General features: G+C 52.0%; 1 protein-coding gene across 1 annotated transcript; it reads right to left on the bottom strand.

Moving 5' to 3' along the window:
* Window positions 1-1,621: 1,621 nt before the first annotated feature.
* TGFB3 (transforming growth factor beta 3) lies at window positions 1,622-16,624 on the bottom strand. Its single transcript, XM_076345138.1, has 7 exons — window positions 15,910-16,624; window positions 10,079-10,242; window positions 8,571-8,700; window positions 6,912-7,019; window positions 5,926-6,097; window positions 5,197-5,350; window positions 1,622-2,787 (listed from the first exon to the last, which is right to left on the bottom strand). Exons 1-7 carry the CDS (start codon window positions 16,622-16,624, stop codon window positions 2,629-2,631), a joined length of 1,602 nt encoding a protein of 533 aa, XP_076201253.1. The 3' UTR covers window positions 1,622-2,628.
* Window positions 16,625-17,191: the final 567 nt, after the last annotated feature.

The following is a 17,191-nucleotide window of genomic DNA, read 5'->3' on the forward strand; positions in this document are numbered from 1 at the left end:
ACTCTTCTCCCCTGATTTTCCATTGCCATTTTGCCTCCTTTCCAAGAAGACAAATGGCTTGGTCCTTCTGCCACCCCTCCCTGCCACTGAGGAGCAGCAGTGAACAAGGGCTAGTAAGACAGACCCACCTCAAGGGGCTTGCCAGGGTTAATCCGTGGGTGGTTCTGACGTGCTCCAAGTGCCACGTAGGACTGTGAGCTGTGCAAGTGTTGTAGCTCAGCTCTTTGCAGCTCCCCCTCCTTGGTTCCCCCCCCCCCCCCGCCTTTACTAGCAAGGAAGCCCTTCAATTGGATGGGCAGCAGAGCCAGCCCAGGGCTCAGGAGAAACAATGACCAAAGAACAGACTGCAGCTTGTAAACCAAAACCTCCCCAGGGGCTGCTGCTAAAAGGAGATTAGAGAGTATTCCTACGCCAATTGGCATCTGGATTTCCCCCCACCCCCCATTGCAGCCACTAAATTTCTGGCCTGTCTATCAGCATGGTAGTGTAGTCGTAATGCATTTATTTGCTCCCTCCTTGGGCAGGCAGGGGGGAAGCATGGGCATGGAGAGCTGTACAGGGCACAGTAATACACTAATGCTGCAGGACCGATCAGAGCTGCACCTTTCATCATCACACCGATGAGAGGTCAAGGAGCCCCAGAGAGATGAAAGGGATAAAGCTAAGCATTGGGGAGTGCCTCTATCAGACCATGTGTGCCCCAGCCAAAATGTCACACAAGTTGGCAGGCTCCCTCCACTGACCCACCCTTGCTAACCTCTAGCCAGCTGGTGATGGTGCAGGGAGGGTTGTTTACAGTTTATTAAGATGTTTGAGATTACATGTTATGGCAGCCTCACGTGAGGTATATGGAAGCAGCCACTATTGTGAAGGGCTTGCTGGAAGAGCTGAATTCTGAGCTGACCATGGAAAGCCCTGGCCACAAGCGATTAACAAGCTAGGTGTCATTTTACACTTAGTTGCTGGGGACCAGGAATTGGGAGGGGACAGGGAAGAACCTCTGTGGTCTCTAAAACATGACTTTAAGTAGTTGTGGTTGGAGAGTCAGAGGCACAGCCTCCGAGTCTCACATGGCATGCAAGCACCGGAGATTTTTACCTTTGGCTGAAAAAGCCCATAGTACATTGATTTCTTGCCTGGGCAACATCTGTGAACTTTTTATGAGCATCTGCAATGTTCATGGTAAATTGGGAAGGAGGGGTGTGTTATTTACCTGTGTGTACAAGTCTGTACTGGCAGACCATATATATTCAAATGGACATAGGACATTTGTTAGCTGTGGCAACTGCACTACCATGGTTATTTAAACAGTATTGTTGGAAGTGTTTTACATTTGAGGGGAGCTTTATACGAATCTATCAAAAGCAGATGCCAGAGGTGACGAACATGTCTGAAGGACTAGGGCAGGACAGGGCACATATATACCAGGCACAGTTTAAGGGTACCAAGGAATTACTATTCCGGGGCTCTCTGGCTGACCTAAATTCTGTCTGTTCCTTTGAAGAGACATTTTGGAAAGGGGAAAGATTTTAGTGACTGAGTATGCCACAGCAGCAAGCAGTTTGAAAAGAGCAAACCATCCAACCCTCCAACAGACAACTTGCTTGTGAAAAAAAGAGCATCTCCCCCCCAAAAATATTTATTTTTTACAATGTTTTTGAGATTACTATTTTTTAAGTTTTGGCAGGTAAGGCCTGGGCCACGTTCAGGTCATCATGCAGAACAGATGCAGAACACCCCAAAGCACCTCACAAACCACAACAGACAAGAGGTCCTCAGGGTGTATCAGCTCATGAATGAATGGGCCCAATATTCAGGTACCCACAGATACTGCTCTTGCCCTGACCCAGAAACCATCTCTCAGAAACTCCAGGAAGGGAAAAGAGCTGAATGGAGACATCAGTCGCTCTGAAAATGGACTCAGCACCCTCTTTCCTTGTATTTGCCCACCCTCAGCAGGCTGGCTGGGAGCCTTGCCGTTTGCATTTAGAAACCAATAGCCAGGATCTGCCAACTGAACTTACAGGTTTGGCAGACACAGAGTTTCAGTTGCAGGACTCCTGGATCACAGCTCTGAGGAACAAGTGTCTAAGTGTATCTCTGAGCATTTCTTCTCTCAGCAGCTTCCCTTCTTGGTGCATTTTCTTTCTCTAAAGAAAATTTCAGGGTTTCCTCCTACAGGGGAAACCTTTAATTCTTCAGGCCAGTGGGGAGGGCTGAGGTCCTAAGATAGCTAAAGCTAGAATAGAAAACATCGCCCCATTTCCATTCCCCCTTTCACCTGCTCTTTCTCATTCTCTCGCTTTCCCAGCTCAACCACCCAGCATTCAAATACACAGCAGTTCCTCCACCCTATCCTTCTCTTCCACACCAACTGTCCAGCGGTTTTGGAGAGTGTGGCCTTCGTGTCACCAAAGTAACTCCCAGAAGGAACATGACACTGCCAACAAGACCAAGAAATGTTCCAGAAGAGATCCCCAAGGGCTGCCAGACCCTAAGCCACAGGGTTTGGCACTCAGCCCTCAGCATGCATAGTCTCTGACCCCCAGTTCCTTTTGTGTTAGCCTGGGAGCAGGAGAGTGGGTGCTGACAGTTTCTCTCTTGGCTTTGGGCGGGCCAGGGTGCCTTTCAGCTGCACTTGCAGGATTTCACCACCATGTTGGAGAGCTGCTCCACTTTGGGGGTCCTCCCGACATAGTACAAGATAGTGAGTGGCTCCAGGTCCTGGGGGACACAGCAGGGCGAAGCGGATGCCTCAGGGTTCAGCGTGTTGTATAAGCCCAGCACCTGCAGAAACAAAGTAAATGTGGTGACAAAGTCAGGAATACATTTAAGTTGGTTGAGGACAGGAAGGGACTGCAAAGCCAACAGGTTTCTAGGTGTTTGGACTATGCTCATCAGAGGGTATTTCCCTGAGATGAGTAATACTCCTGTCACTTCCTGATCATGGCCTGCTTCTAAAGGGTCTCACCTGCCTCGGCCTGACTCTTAAAGACTTTTTTTTTTTAATTGTAGTAGCCTTGCTCTGTGGCTGATGCCTAAGGGTTGAAGGAATGCAAGTAGTTGTCTCCTTTCATCTCTAATTTGGTATGGTGGATAGCATCACAATTTTTGCTTTTAACAAGGCTGGGTGTAACCAGCCTGGGGCCATGTTGTCTTGGGTTCAATTAAAGAAACCAGAAGAAAAATCACCAGTGCTGATTAATTCAACCAACATCTCTAGATAGCACTGGATGGATGCCAATCCTCTCGAGTATCCACAATTCCCTCCCAGCTTTGAACTGTCTGATGCTTTCTCCCTCCACTCCATCCTCCAAGTCATTACACTATAACGCTGGAGCCAGGAGAGTGTCCTGTGGGACCCCACTGGATTCCTCCTCCCAGCTGGCCCCAGCCCACAGATGACTGTACACTTCAGCCATGTAACCGCTACAGAACAGTTGCCATGTTCCGCGCCAGAGGTGGCCGCTTCTCAGCGGTAAGCAACTTCTTGAGTTTTGGGGCCAAAACATGATCTCACCTGCACTACTGTTGTCTCATTAGTGCTTGTCTGGTATAAACAACAAGGTCTGGCACATTGTCTTTTAACTACTTTACAGTCTTTGGGGGTGAGAGGTGCTAAGGAAACATCCTGTTCTATCATCCAGATCCATGTAATCGCAGTTGTTCTGGTAGAAGCTCTCTGGGATACTGAGCAAAGTACCCCTGGCTGTACCACAGGGGTACCACATGCTCTGGGGCTGCTCTACTCTGAACAGGCAGTAGGTTAAACAGACTGGTGAGAAATCTTTTCACCATGTTTTTCCTAGGTGGTGCTGGCAAGCTGTCAGCAGCTATATTGTTCTAAAGGTTTCTTGGGTCACTCAGCTGACCTTAACGCTTGATAGTTTTCTTTCTTGCTCAAGAAAAGAACATTAGGAACCATTCTAAAATCTCCTTTCTCTCACACTGATTCAGTCCAGTTATCTACTAGAGAGCTTCTCAGGACAGCCAGATGGTAAAGCTACATGCCCATTACCCTTTTAAAGCTGTTCATTCCCTTGCCTTGTCTTGCACTTAATGCCCAGCATCTGTTCACTCCTTCATTCCCATAGATCGACTGTTCCCACTGATATTAGTCCTTGAGCTTCAGCAGGCCCTGTTGCTGTGCAGTCTCTCAAGCTGTCAAGAAAATGTTAGCATCTTTTCTGCAGTATCATCTTTACCTAGTTATCTATTCTTCAGCTGAATCTGCTTTTTTCAGTAACTTTTTTAGTGAAACCTGAAGCTAAGTTGCTAGTGAGCTGTTGCATTGTCTGGATTGCCACCTCTTCTCTTCTGTGGACAGCAGCACAGGATTTTCCTCTGGCTTTTCTTGCTTCAGCAATGGACTGCCTGCTCCTTAGTCTGTCTTCTCCCCTTGGTACTTCTCCCATGCCTGTGCTTTTCTATTGCTTTCATTTTCTTCCACTTTAGACAGTAGCTAAGCTCAGGTGGTATTCTTCCCAAAGACTGCCTAGTGTACTCATGTTAAACAGAGGTTATGCGTAAGTTACCTAAAGACATTTGCTTTCTGCCAGTTTTCACTCATGAATCTCACTGCCTAGTAAGTTCCTTCCTGCCGTGGGTCAGGTGGGATTTATACAGCTGGAAAGGATGCCTGTGCAGAAAGGAGAGCTTACTGCATGGCTGTGTTCACTTCTGGGCATGGACATGGATTTCCCTTCACTTTTGGGCTACAGCTGCCCCTGTGGTATAGCAGACGGCAGCTGCGTGCCATGGCACAACAGTTTTGTGTGACAACCTGGCACAGAGCATAGAAAAATCCTCTGTCCAGTGCAAACTGCAGGAGAAATTTAGGCAGAAGGTAATTACCAGAGCTGACGTTTGATGTGAACAATTCAGTTAATACTCTGGCCATTACCAATTAAGTACCCCAAAACCCATCAGTCCTGCTGTTTCACATCTTATCCAAGAGACAGCATCCTCCTCCTCCTCAACATTTGGCTGGAAGCAGGGACTCAGTATTGACTCCAAAGGAAGCACATTTTCCCAGCTGAACCACCTAGACTCTTTTCTGTAGTTTCCTTGGACAGTTTTTTACAAGTATTGATCTGAACTGCTTTTGCTGCTTTGAAGAGACTGGATATGATCAGACTTAGGGAGGAAGGGGGAGACACAGCCACAAGCCCTGGCAGGGTAATACACTGGATGTACCGTGCTGTGAGTGGTGTCTGCGCTGCGGAGGTACGGACAAGGGCCCGAACAAAAGTTAGCAAAGTAGCCCTTAGGCTCGTGGACCCATTTCCAGCCAAGGTCCTGTCGGAAGTCGATGTACAGAGGACGCACACAGCAGTTCTCCTCCAGGTTCCTGAAACACAGTATCAAAACACAGTGAATCTAAAGAGGGGCCTTATATGCGAGTGCGCGATGCAGCTTCCTGAGCAGGACTAGTACCAGCAGTGCGCAGTGGGACATGGTGTTTGCCTGCACCAAGTGCAGAGGAGCGGCAGAGGTGAGCCGTGGCAGGCAGCTCAGCAGCCTGGCACTGGTCGTGCCTGCCGGCAGGCAGCTTGCCCACTGCCCCAAGGAGGCAGCACCCTGCTCGCCCACAGCAGTACCTGGCTGTTCTCCGGCACCTGGAGCTAGCAGGGGGCTGCCACGGGTCCCTGCCCAGGCTGTGCTCCAGGAAGCTGCTTGGAAGTCTCCCTCTAGCCAGCGGCTCAGCCAGAAGCACACAGTGACTCTGCTGAGCTGGCAAGAGTCCCCTTCTTGGACACCACGAGGAGAAGCTGGCTGAGCTGTGTTTCTCATGTGGCCCCTGTGGCACCATGGTGACACACAACCCCCTTGGAGGGCTCTGCCTTTCCTGGTGGCATGGAGTCTCGCCAGGCTTGCCCACCTCAGGCATGGGACCTGGTCACTCCAAGCAGGATTCTCACTTACCGGAAACAGTAGTTGGTATCCAAGGCCCGTTTCTTTCTCTGGCCTCCCAATGCTTGGCTCTCCAGCCGATGTGGGGGTAACATCATCAAGATGAGGTGGGGATTATGCAAGTCTTTCTGCTTCTTCAGGCGCCCCAAGTCCCCACGGCCATAGTCATCCTCACTGTCAATGCCTTCAGAGAAAAACACGATCCACAAAGAAGTCAGTGTGGAAGTGGAGGATGCAACAAGACTTTTCAGTGCATTTAACACTCTCATGCCTGCCCCTGAACCAGGGTGAAAGGGATTCAGGCACCACATCCACTTACTGTGGGACTTCTTCCCTCACAGAGACCCCTTTACTCCTGGTGAATCTGACTGCTGCAGGCCTGAAATAGAGGCTTACAGGCCACCTGTTTTACCATTTGCAAACTGCTGGTGGGGCCATTAATCCATCTCACTCACTCCTGGCTTCGGTCCCAGGACAGGCGGGAAGATGAATGGTTTAAAGAAGATGTCAGATCATTGGCACTCTGCAGAACAGCCTCAGAAATGGAGCCTGTGGGGGCCAGTGGCTGCAGCCCAGGGCTGCAAGCCAGGAGGTTCCTAGTTCTTAGGCCAGCCAAGCCACTGACTCTCTGGGCCACCTCACACAGGATGCCTGACTTCCTTGTGTTTCAGTCACCCTAACTGGAAAGCAGAGCCTCCATGGAAATCTGAGAAGGCATCAAGCTGAACTTCCCAGAGAGACATTGAAATACAGAATTATTCCTTTCTGCAGACACTCGTGCAAACCTACCCAGCCTGCACTTCCTTTCTCCCATTTCTAACCTACGTACAAAGTGGATATACCCTTATAATCAATGTGCAAACCTAGATGCATATGCTTTAAGACAAATGTTACGCAACATAAAATGCTCAAATATGCAAAGCAAGACCTTGTTTTTTCTTTAGATACTCCAGGCTTTCCTCTCCCCAACAGCCTCCCCTAACTCAGTTCTTTATCACCTTTGAACTTGATCTCCAAGACCTCGTGCAAATTCTCCAAGATGTCTCCATTGGGCTGAAAAGTATGGCAAGGACAGTGTATGCTAATTTCCAGGCCAAGGTTGGACTCTGCAAAGAAGGAGATGACTCTGTGAGAAACAGTATTCCTCAGCTAGGAGAGCTCCTGGTGCAGGAAGTTTCACTGAGGACATGTACTGTGGTAACTCCTAGACTGTGGGTCGGTCTCAAAGTCAGGGATGCTATCAGAGCTGGGGAACAGAAGCTGCCTTGGAAAGGAGAATGGGAAGCAGAATCCTGCGGCTGCACCTGTGTCAAAAGCCTTGCTCTTGCTAAATGGAGCTTCCTGGGCAGGTGAGAAGGGTGCTCCTGGTTACGGTTTTTAGGCTATTCAGCATCCAAAAGCAGTTGTTGAGCTTCAAGAAGCTCCAGTGGAAAACAAGTATTTTGAAGAGCTGGCTTGCAGTGTCTGTTAAATCAGTTTTGCCATCCTCAGTACCTGTCCACTATCTGGCTTCTGGTTAGTGTCTGAAGGAGAGATCTGAAAATGAGGGAGTTGGATATGGACAAGTAATGTTACTGGAAGCATTTTTCTCAGCAGCTGCAACCTCCTGTTTTGTTGAACTGCTAGCAGTCTAAGTCATACAGACTTTCCAGAGGCAAGCCTATTTTCATAATAACTTCCTGGACCAGTCATGCTGTGTGGGCCTAAGGGAATTTAAGACTCTTATGAAAGCTCCTTTTTTATGTTCTGTCATGAATTAAAACATCTGGTTCCCCGGGGCATTGACAAGGTGCCTAGCACCTTTTTTCCTAAGCACTTTATACTCTGTGATGTCTTGTCAGCTAGTGTGCCTGCCCAGAGCTCGCTGCAGTTCCAGCCCTGAACTCCAGCCATCAGGACACAACTTAGATTGCTTGAAAAAGGTGGAGCCTACAAGCTCACAGCTTACCCTTCCAGGGAGCGGCTGCTTGCCAGTACCTGCATTCCAGTTTTCAGTGGCACCTAGCTTCTATCTGTGAGGCCAATCCAGCTGTGAGTCACAGTGCCTATGCTCCAGCTGTGAATGGGGTCAGTGTTCTTGCTGGGAGCTGCCCCATAACTATCTGTTGGGCTGCCCAGTGGTGGCAGAGGTATGTTCTCTGTAGTGCTAAAGCCTCCATCTGTCTAGGTGTGTCAGCCTCTGGTATTTCCTCACCTTTATACCTGCCAAGCTGTAAACAGCTAAAGAAACCAGGATCCTTGCTGGTGTTTCCCTATTGGATTTGCTCTAGTCCATATGAAAATTAAACCAGAGCAATCCTCATTTGCTATATATTACAGATTATAGTTTAGACAAGCAGAGGAGACCCCTGCTTAGAATCGAAGAACCAAAAGAGTTTCCAGCATCTCTCAGTGAAAACAATTTCCTCCAGAGGATGAATCCTCATTCTGACTCAGCCCACCGAGCTACGCAGTGAGGACTCCAGGACAGAGCTAGGAATCTAGCAAACGTCATGCACTGAGGTAGCTCTCTGGGGGAAGGCTTGTTCTCAGACCGAAAGAAGCTGTTCTCTATGTGAGCCAAGCCCCTGCAGAAAGGGGAGCAGAGAGATACTCCTGTCAACATTGATCCACATTTCTATGGATGCCTTGACACCCAGTCCAACTAAGACCCCTACCTCTGTGCAGAAGCCACTCACGCACAGTCTCGGTGACATCGAAGGACAGCCACTCAGGGGAGCCCCGTGTCTGCACATTCCTGCCACTGAGGTAGCGCTGCTTTGCTATGTGCTCATCCGGCTGAAGGATCTGCGTCAGAAGGAGTGGTAGAGAGAATCAGCCAGTGCCACGCATAAGGAAGGGATAGCCTTGGGTCTTTTTTCTTCCACAGCTTGCTAAAAACTAATTCAGAAGGTTGGTCCCGGCAAGTGAGACACTAGGAATACCCTGGCACAGGTGAGAAGGACATGCTTCACAACCAACCTGAACTCCAGAGATCTACACAATGCTTATTTCTGTGTCCTAAGCAGCCCACCTCTCTCAATTCATCCTTGTTTCAGGGCACATATCCAGAGGCAGAAGCACACAGCAATTGATCTAATGGGTGGTTTTGTTTCTGTATACACCTGTGGGATGTGGGTCTGGATTTCAGAGTAGAACCAGCAGTGGGCAATAGAGCATCTTGCCACAGGTCCCTGGCCCAGCAAGCCTATCGAGTCCTACACTGTGGCGTTTTCAGCTGTCCTACACTCTTCAACTTCTATCAAAACACAACAGAGCTGATCAGGTTTGGAGGCCTCTCCCCCTGGTCTGACATCTCTTCCCGCTTCCAGACAAACAGCCACAGCCTGTGCAAGGTGTTCCTTCCTGCAGGACCCCAGGTTCACTCCACAGAGCACTGAATCTATGGAGAAGCTCTGGGATTGCCTCCTTGTCAGTTGTGTCACCTGGTGAACTGCTCTGACTTTTGAAGCTGAATTTCAGGAAGTCCTCATGAGCTAGCAGCCACAGGGCAATTTTAGCTGCACTCTTATTGCAAAGTGGGCAGACACCAGCCTGTGGGAATGTGCCGCCTGGATGCTAAACTGTATCATTAGCTGGGTGGTCCAGCCCAGCCTAAGACCACCTCCAACCTGAAACAGTTCTGCCAGGGGAGTCCATGGGTTCAAACCAAACTCCAGATAAGTACCTGAATTAATGGTGTCATGAATTGTGCCCCTGAGGAGCTGCTGCTGAAGGGAACACTGAAAGCAAGCATTATTTTTCCAGTAAATCAGTGACAAGACAGAGAGCTCCACCCATTGGATTAGCACCAACTGTACTGCGACAGTCAGAGGAACAAAACTGCCAAGGGACCTAGGCATGCAGATGTGACAGAAGGGTCAGGGCTGCTCCACTGGTGAGAGGGTCCCCTTCCAACCCCCTTCTCAGTGCAGCAAGAGCTGCAGTGGGCACCATGCCAGGGTGCCCAGAGCCGCCAGCCAATGTGAGTGGGGGAAGAACAGCACCACACTGTAAAAGGAAAGAAAGGTGACTGTGTCATTGCATATGCTGGAAGAAGCCTGGGGTACAGCATGGGATTTCTTCTCTCTCTCTTCTGTGGCCCTGCACATATCAGTTGAGGCAACCATTAAGGAGTCAAGCTATTCTGGGCTCAGGCACAGGGGAAGGTGAGAAGGATACTCACCTGGAAGAGCTCAATGCGCTGCTCGCTGCGTTTGGAGCTTGGGTTGGGCACACGCAGCACCCGAAACTCGGCCCGGAACAAGTTGGTGCTGTTCTTCTCTGCCGAGGACACATTAAAGCGGAACACGTTGGAGGTGACACCTTTTGGACAAATGCCCAACTCATCTAGGAGAAAGAAAGATGGAAAGACTGAGAACCACAGGTCAGAGGGGCGGTATCTCAAATAAATATTGTTTGAGAAAGCTTTCTAGCAGAGGCCTGTCATTCAAACATCTTGCCACCTGTGAAGCATGGTTGTCTAGCTGAAGATAACACATGAGGAATTCACTCAAAATTGATCTACATTGCAACATTTTGCAAGATCTTCCCAATACTGCCACCATTATTTCAATGCTACAAGCCAGAGAATCAGTAGAGATCAACCACAGTATTTTTAATATTATCTAACTCTGCTCATCAAATGTTGCTAATGCTCATGAGTCTGCTGCATCCAAAATGACAACCTCAGCCAAGGCAATGGGGCAACCTCATTTGCAGCTAGTGGGGCCCATTCCCAAGAGTGATGATGGTATGACTCGGCTCATGCTAGAGACATGAAGCCATATACGAGGTGATCGCATTGCCGTTGAATCTTAGTTTTACAAACCTTGACATTGTCTCCTAGAATGAAAGCCAGTCAAGTGTCCACAAAGCATGAGGCATGGAAGACTTTTTGGGGCAGTGACTATTCAGTGTGTACTGAAAGAACTGGGTTTTAAGATCAGTTCTCATTCATGACCTGGAGAAGGAATTAATGAATAGTACTAGCTACAGAGTTCTTCAAGGACACAGTAATAGGGCTGAGAGGCCTGTGGAGATCAGACACATGGGCAAGAAATAACACAGCGATTCTCTGCCTCGATGTGTGCCTGCTGAACAGAAAAATCCATTTCACTGATACCCCAAAAGAGAGTACGTAAAAGCTATGAGGTCCAAAACAATGTCCTCAAGAGAAAACAAGCCTCTCTTCATTGGGACCATTTTGGTCCCATGGAAAAGTCTTTGTAGTTGCTGTTGTTCCTCTCCTATTGACCTCTGTTAGCCTTCGAGGCTCTAGCCTTCAAGGCTCTAGCATCATTAAGGCTTCCTGCAGACAAGACACAGCAGCTCCCGCTCTACGCCCACATGCAGGTTTGTTTGCAGCCCTATAGAGCCTCTCATATGACCTCTTGACTGTTGTCCAGTGCAACACAGGGCTCTTATGTCAGCTGATATTTAAGTTGGTTTTAAACAAAAAAAAGAAACAAAGAAACAAAGAACTGTCCCTGCCACAGTTCCAGCCTATGACAAACAGGCTAGAAGCCCTAGTTGAAGCAACCTTCAAGTTAGATTCCTGGAGTCAGCCCCCCTCTTCACACCACCACTGTCTCCCCAGGGAAACAGCTTCCGAAGATGAGCTAGGGTGAAATGGCGCCTGAGCACAGAGGTTCACCTCCCATGCCAAATTCTTCTTTGAGTAACACCGATGTACTTCCAGAGTCATCTCCATGAAGATGAAGGTCTTCCTGTTGTGCTACACCCAGATTCAGCAAGCAGGAGCCTGCCAGTTTACAAGGATGTGTTCTTAGGGTGCTGAAGTTTTACTCAATAAGCTAATGACCAGATGCTCACACTGGGCTTTAATTGGAGGGGGTTTTTGTCATTTGTACTACTGAATGGAACAGCTTTGCCATACAGGAAAGTCTCTGGCTGTATTGAAGAGATGGATGTTTGGCAATCCCAGAGACCAGACCCCACTGCAGCCATGAGCTGGTATGCTCAGCCCAACAACCCTGCAGTGCAAAGAGTACACCGAGCCACATGAGGATACTCACTGTGGGGACTCCACCACTGTGACCAGTTCTAGGCTTTATGCCACAGAAAAGCCAAGCTCTGATCTCATTAAATGCCCAAAGGCGTCTTCCTGGCTGAAGTCTAACACTGATAACTGTTCTGTGTCTTAGACCTAGGCAGATACTGTGTTTTAATAACCCCTTAAGCTGTTTGCACTCCTAGCCCTATTAATAGTGCTGTTAACAGCCTGCCCTTCCATTTCAGACCTGACTGCCTGTCCGTGAGGGGTGTCCCAGTAATTGCCAGAAATGCCTTTCTAGATCAGACCAGTGGTCAGTCTAGCCCAGTATCTGTTTCCAACAGTAGTGCTTTATCTGACAATCTATTTAGAGACTGTGCATCTGGTCCTATAGCACAGTGCAGATGAGAGACAAAATAATTTATTATCATCTCCTTAAGATTTTTGGCTAAATTAGGCAGCCGTGCTGGTAAGAGATTACTGTATCTGCTGTATTTCGCCTGCTGTCCTCACATTGCCTTCTACCTACTTACTTCACCAGCAAGGTGCTGGTGTCTTGGGAGACGTTCCTAGTGGAAATAGTAATAGCTATCTTACCTAAGAAGAAGTTTCGTGTTCCCTTCGTACCCTGGGAACAAGCCCTCTGTGATGGGGAGATGGAGCTGCATTCTGTGTTTCACTCTGAACACTGTGAGGTTGGAGCCTGCTTCTCATAGCAGGGTGTCCAGGGCACAGGTCTCACTCCCAGGAAGCTGACTGCTTTGGGGTAAAGTACTTTTTGCAACAGGTCACAGGCAAAGGAGGCAAGGTGATTTTTCAGGGAACTTGGTCCAGTCCCAGCTCAGGTGTGTTAATCACACTGGAATCCAGACGTGTCCACCTACCAGCACAGAACAAAGCCTGGAAGCAATATTCCTGCAAGCTGTTCCAGTCCACAACACTCAGTGGCTGTAACCAAGCCTGCAGACAGGGAATCTGTGACACTCTGTGCACCCTTGCCAGTCTAAGTCTGACACAAGAGGATGTATCCTCACGATCAGACCCTGCTATTACTGTGGAGCCCAGACAGCCCAGAGCTGTTGACCGCACAAACAACGAGACCAGTAGCCTCTTAGCGTGGACAATGTGATACAGGGAGCAGGTTCTTTTGGGAGCTTCCTTCTTCCTGCCACTGCTCTCAGCAAGGTGCAGGTTCTCCACGTGCCGCCAGTCCTACACAGCTGCTGTTTCTGGCAACCCCCAAGAAGGCTGATGGCTGTGCAGTTAGAGTTTGATGTCAAGGAAGGGCAGGCTGTCTGTGAGCAGGTATTGCCTCACTCCATCTTATACCACTGGTACTTCAAGGTGTTTCATGCCAAAGCTGCATAACTTTGGAGGAAAAAATTGATCCTTCTGGAACTCTGCAGGTGGCAGGTTTGGAGGGAAGAGATGCTTGGCCCCAGAGACCCATGGCTTTAATTGCCTTATCTCTCAAGCTGGCTTGGAAAATGGCATCTGTTTTTCCTCAGGAAGGTAAGCAAAGCCATTTGCGAGACCATTGCAGATGCGCTCTGAGCTTGAATCTAACTAAGTCAGTGCTTAAGGGGGTCTGAACCCCCATGAGTTTTAGGAGATCCCTGAAGTGAATGGCTGGTCAAGAGCGAGTTACCCTCTGAAAGTCCGTTCCTTATAATTCAGGCAATGTGCCTGAGAGGCACAGCAGAAAGACCATTCCGTGAGTCACCAGACAACTCGGGGTAGGGATGGGGAACCTGGTCCTGAATATCCTTCCTTCCTAGAAGGATGGGGCTCTCCCTGCTGCTATTTTTGCTCCTCAGCTCTCCTCACTTTTGGGCCTTAAGTCTTTGAGAAGGATGAGCTCTCTGAGCCAACGAACTGCTTGACTAATAGTTTGGAGCTAGAACAGTTTGTGTGCGTGCGCACACATTTCAGACTTGTCTGTATCATCCTCACAGTTCCCTCAATGGAGCAGTCCTCCCCTTCCCCCCCCCAAAGGAGACTGGCTTTGGCTCAGAGCGTGCTCTGAGATCACCACCTGGCACAGTGACAGAGTCATGGGAAAGTTGAACATCAGCCACTTCTGAAGACACAGGGCCAAATTCAGCCATGGTGTAAGCGATGAAACTCCCCAGGTTTCAGAAGGAGTGTGTCTCTTGACACCACAGCCTATCTGGAGCTAGTCTCTCCCAGTGTGACCCAATTCCAAAGTTCCCTCTTTCTCTGGGTGGTGGCATCTACACTGCCTACTCCCAGGAATTCAGTCTCAGCACTACTTGGTCTTTTGAACCCACTGCTCAGCACCTTGTCCCAGTGTCCTACAGGGGGACATGGGGACAGGTTCATTCACTTCCATGGGAATTTTCCCCAACCCACAGTCCCTCCTCACTGCTCCTTCTCATGCACCACATGTCTTCATTCCTCTTTCCCCTCTACTTTATCCAAATCCACTCCTCTGACTTCATTTCCCGCTGTTGTGCTTTACCAGTTTCCTTCCCCAAAACACACCGGTTCATAGTGTGGCTGTACTATTTTGCACAGACACTTGGTTTCCCCATATATTTTTAGAATTTCACAAACGACACTTCAGTAGGTCAAAAATGTTGAAATACGGGTAAGCTGCTATACCCTGTGCACTTTCTGTTCCTCGAGTCTTGGTGTCTCCCGAGCTAAGAGCTAATCATATAACCATATGGAGTGCAGTCTGCTAGAGATTAAGTGAAATTTGTTGCATTACCACATTGTAGCTCTTATTCCAGCTCATCATATGTCAAGATTAACATAAACCTGGCAGAGTAACTGCATTCTGAGGCTGCCTGCACCAAGTCACAGCTCCTCCCCAGAACTGTTGGCATTCAAATTGTGTCCCCAAGACTGCACTACATCACAGGAGGACGCCCTGGATGGTGGTATGACTGCATGCCCACCAACATCCTCCAATCCTAAGGAATCCTAAGCACAAACCGAAAGGATTGCTTGTGCCTACATGTGCTCAGCATCTGCAAACTGCTTGGGGTTCATGTCTGCTCAGTCTCTGTCTTTGCATCTGCATCTGCTCAGCTTCTGCACCTGAATCTGTTTAGCGTCCGCATCTGGGTCTGCTCATCATCTGCTCCGCACCTGCTCAACATCTGTCATGTTTCCTCAATGCCTATGTTCCCTTGGGGGTCTCCTTCGCATCACTGTCTGCTTTGCACCTGCTCAGCATCCCTGTTATCTTCTACCCGCTCTCTGAACCCTCACACTACCCGAGTAACACCCTCGACAGTGTCCTCCCGGCAGCAGTCTGTCTCTTCAGCAAGTATCTCTCCGCCTCTACAGCCAGTGCGGGTGCTGCACAGACCAAACAGGTTGCCTGTATCTCTGCGGCAGGCGCTGGAGCTTCAGCAGGGAGGAGTCCATCTACCTGCTCGTGACCCAAACACGAGACCTGTGCCTTCTCCTAGCCCAGTGCGCAGCATTCACCCCGAGACCCAAGTTGCCTCCTCTCCTGCTGCCTTCCCACCTCACGTCTTCCCCTCTCTCCTCCCCTCCCCGCCTTCCCCCAGATGTCAGGGCTCTAAACACGGGCTTAGCTCGCTGCTCCCGGCTGGGGCCTGTGCCGATGCTGCTCCCAGACCCCGCAACCCACCGCCGCCGCTGCCAGCGCCCACCTCCTCCACCTGCGGCGGGGCCGCTCGCCGCCAGGCCCCGCGCCGTCCTGTCGGTGCCCCGAGCGCTCACGGCCCCGTGGCTCCCCCCGCCCCGGCCCCGGGACAGCGGCGTGCGCCCCCCGCCCACGCTCGCCTCCGCACCCGAGCGCGCAGGCAGGCGGAGACGCGTCCCACGCCGCGGCGACCCCCTGCCGCCTCCGCGCTCCCGCCCCGCCGGGAAAGCGGCCCCTCCCGCGGGGGCCCGGCGCCCCTCGGCCCCGGCGGGCCGCCCCTCCTCCGCGCCCGGGATCCCGGGCAGCCTGCCCCGCGGGCGCGGCACCCCGGCCGGCACGGGGGGAGCCCAGCACTTACTGTGCTCGGGGAGGCCCTGGATCATGTCAAATTTATGGATCTCTTTGGCATAGTATTCGGACTCGGTGTTGTCCTGAGAGCAGCTCTCCTCCTTCTCCTCCTCCATCTCCTCCAGCAGCTCCCGGGTGCTGTTATAGAGGGCCAGGATCTGGTAGGGCACATGGGCCGGCCCCACGGTCTCCGGGGGGCTGGTGAGCCGCAGCTTGCTCAGGATCTGCCCCCGGATGGCTTCCACCCTCTTCTTCTTGATGTGGTCCAGGTCCAAGGTGGTGCAGGAGGACAGCGAGAGGCTCACGGTGGCGAAGCTCAGCAGAGAGAGCAGCACCAGAGCCCTTTGCACGTACATCTTCATGTGAGAGGGGGCGGCGGCGGGGACCCCCGGGAGAGACCCCCGGGCGGTGGCGAGCGGGCGCGGGGGACCGGGCGGTGTGCTGGCGGCAGCCTCCCCAGATCCCGCAGGCTGAGGCTTGGCGAGGAGGTGCATGAACTCACTGCGCCGTGCGCGACTCAGGACTTCCAGGAAGAGCTGGCAGCGCTCCGCAAGGAGAAGCGGCAGGCGCCGTGCCTCGCCGCGCCGGGCTCCTTCCCCATGCGCCGCCCCGCGTCCCGCGGAGCCGGGGGCGCCCCGCCGCGCCGCGCCGCCGCACGTGTCAGCGGCCCGCGCCGCCCCGCCGCCGCGGGGGGAGCGCGGCGCCCGCCCCTCTCGCTGCACCATTCATGCCCCCGCCGGGCCCCGCGCCCTACATCGCCCGGTGCCCGACCCCCGGGAGCGCGGCACCGCGGCGCTCCCAGCCCAGCCGGGAGCAGCGCCGCCGGGCCGCCCGCCGCCCCCACGGGCTCCGCTGTCCGCCGTGCCCCGGCCGCGCACCGCACCGCACCGCACCGCACCGCACCGCACCGCACCGCGCCGCCCCTCCCGCGGACACTGCCTCTCCCTCGGCCTCGCCGCTGAAATTTTATACCTCCCTCCCATGACGTCCCCGGGACGGGGCTCGGGCGGGGGAGGGAGCTCCAAGCCCGGCCTTCGCCCGCAGCACCGCGCTAATGGCTTCAGCAGCCGCGCAGCCACCGCCGCCCGCCCGCCCTCCGCCGCCGCCGCCCCCCCCCGCCGGGCCCCGCCGCCGCCCCCCGCGCGGCCGGCGGCGCCGGGCCCATCGCGCCCCGGAGCCGGGCCCCTCGCGCCCCGGAGCCGGGCCCCTCCGCGGCGAGGCGGCCCCGCGCGCCCTCCGACGTGGCCGCCGCACCGCCGCCGCGGCGGCGCGCGGGCGCCCCCTGCTGGCGC

Source organism: Aptenodytes patagonicus, chromosome 7 (genome assembly GCF_965638725.1).
Source record: "Aptenodytes patagonicus chromosome 7, bAptPat1.pri.cur, whole genome shotgun sequence".
In the NCBI taxonomy this organism is placed as follows: domain Eukaryota; kingdom Metazoa; phylum Chordata; class Aves; order Sphenisciformes; family Spheniscidae; genus Aptenodytes; species Aptenodytes patagonicus.

What these genes read in the sequence shown, in the direction of transcription:
- TGFB3 (XM_076345138.1), bottom strand. Translation starts at nt 16,624, where the DNA reads ATGGTGCAGCGAGAGGGGCGGGCGCCGCGCTCCCCCCGCGGCGGCGGG. An exon ending in CCAGGGCCTCCCCGAGCACA is followed by an intron (nt 10,243 to 15,909) that starts GTAAGTGCTGGG and finishes TCTTTCTCCTAG; the next exon opens with ATGAGTTGGGCATTTGTCCA. An exon ending in AGCGCATTGAGCTCTTCCAG is followed by an intron (nt 8,701 to 10,078) that starts GTGAGTATCCTT and finishes CTTCTGACGCAG; the next exon opens with ATCCTTCAGCCGGATGAGCA.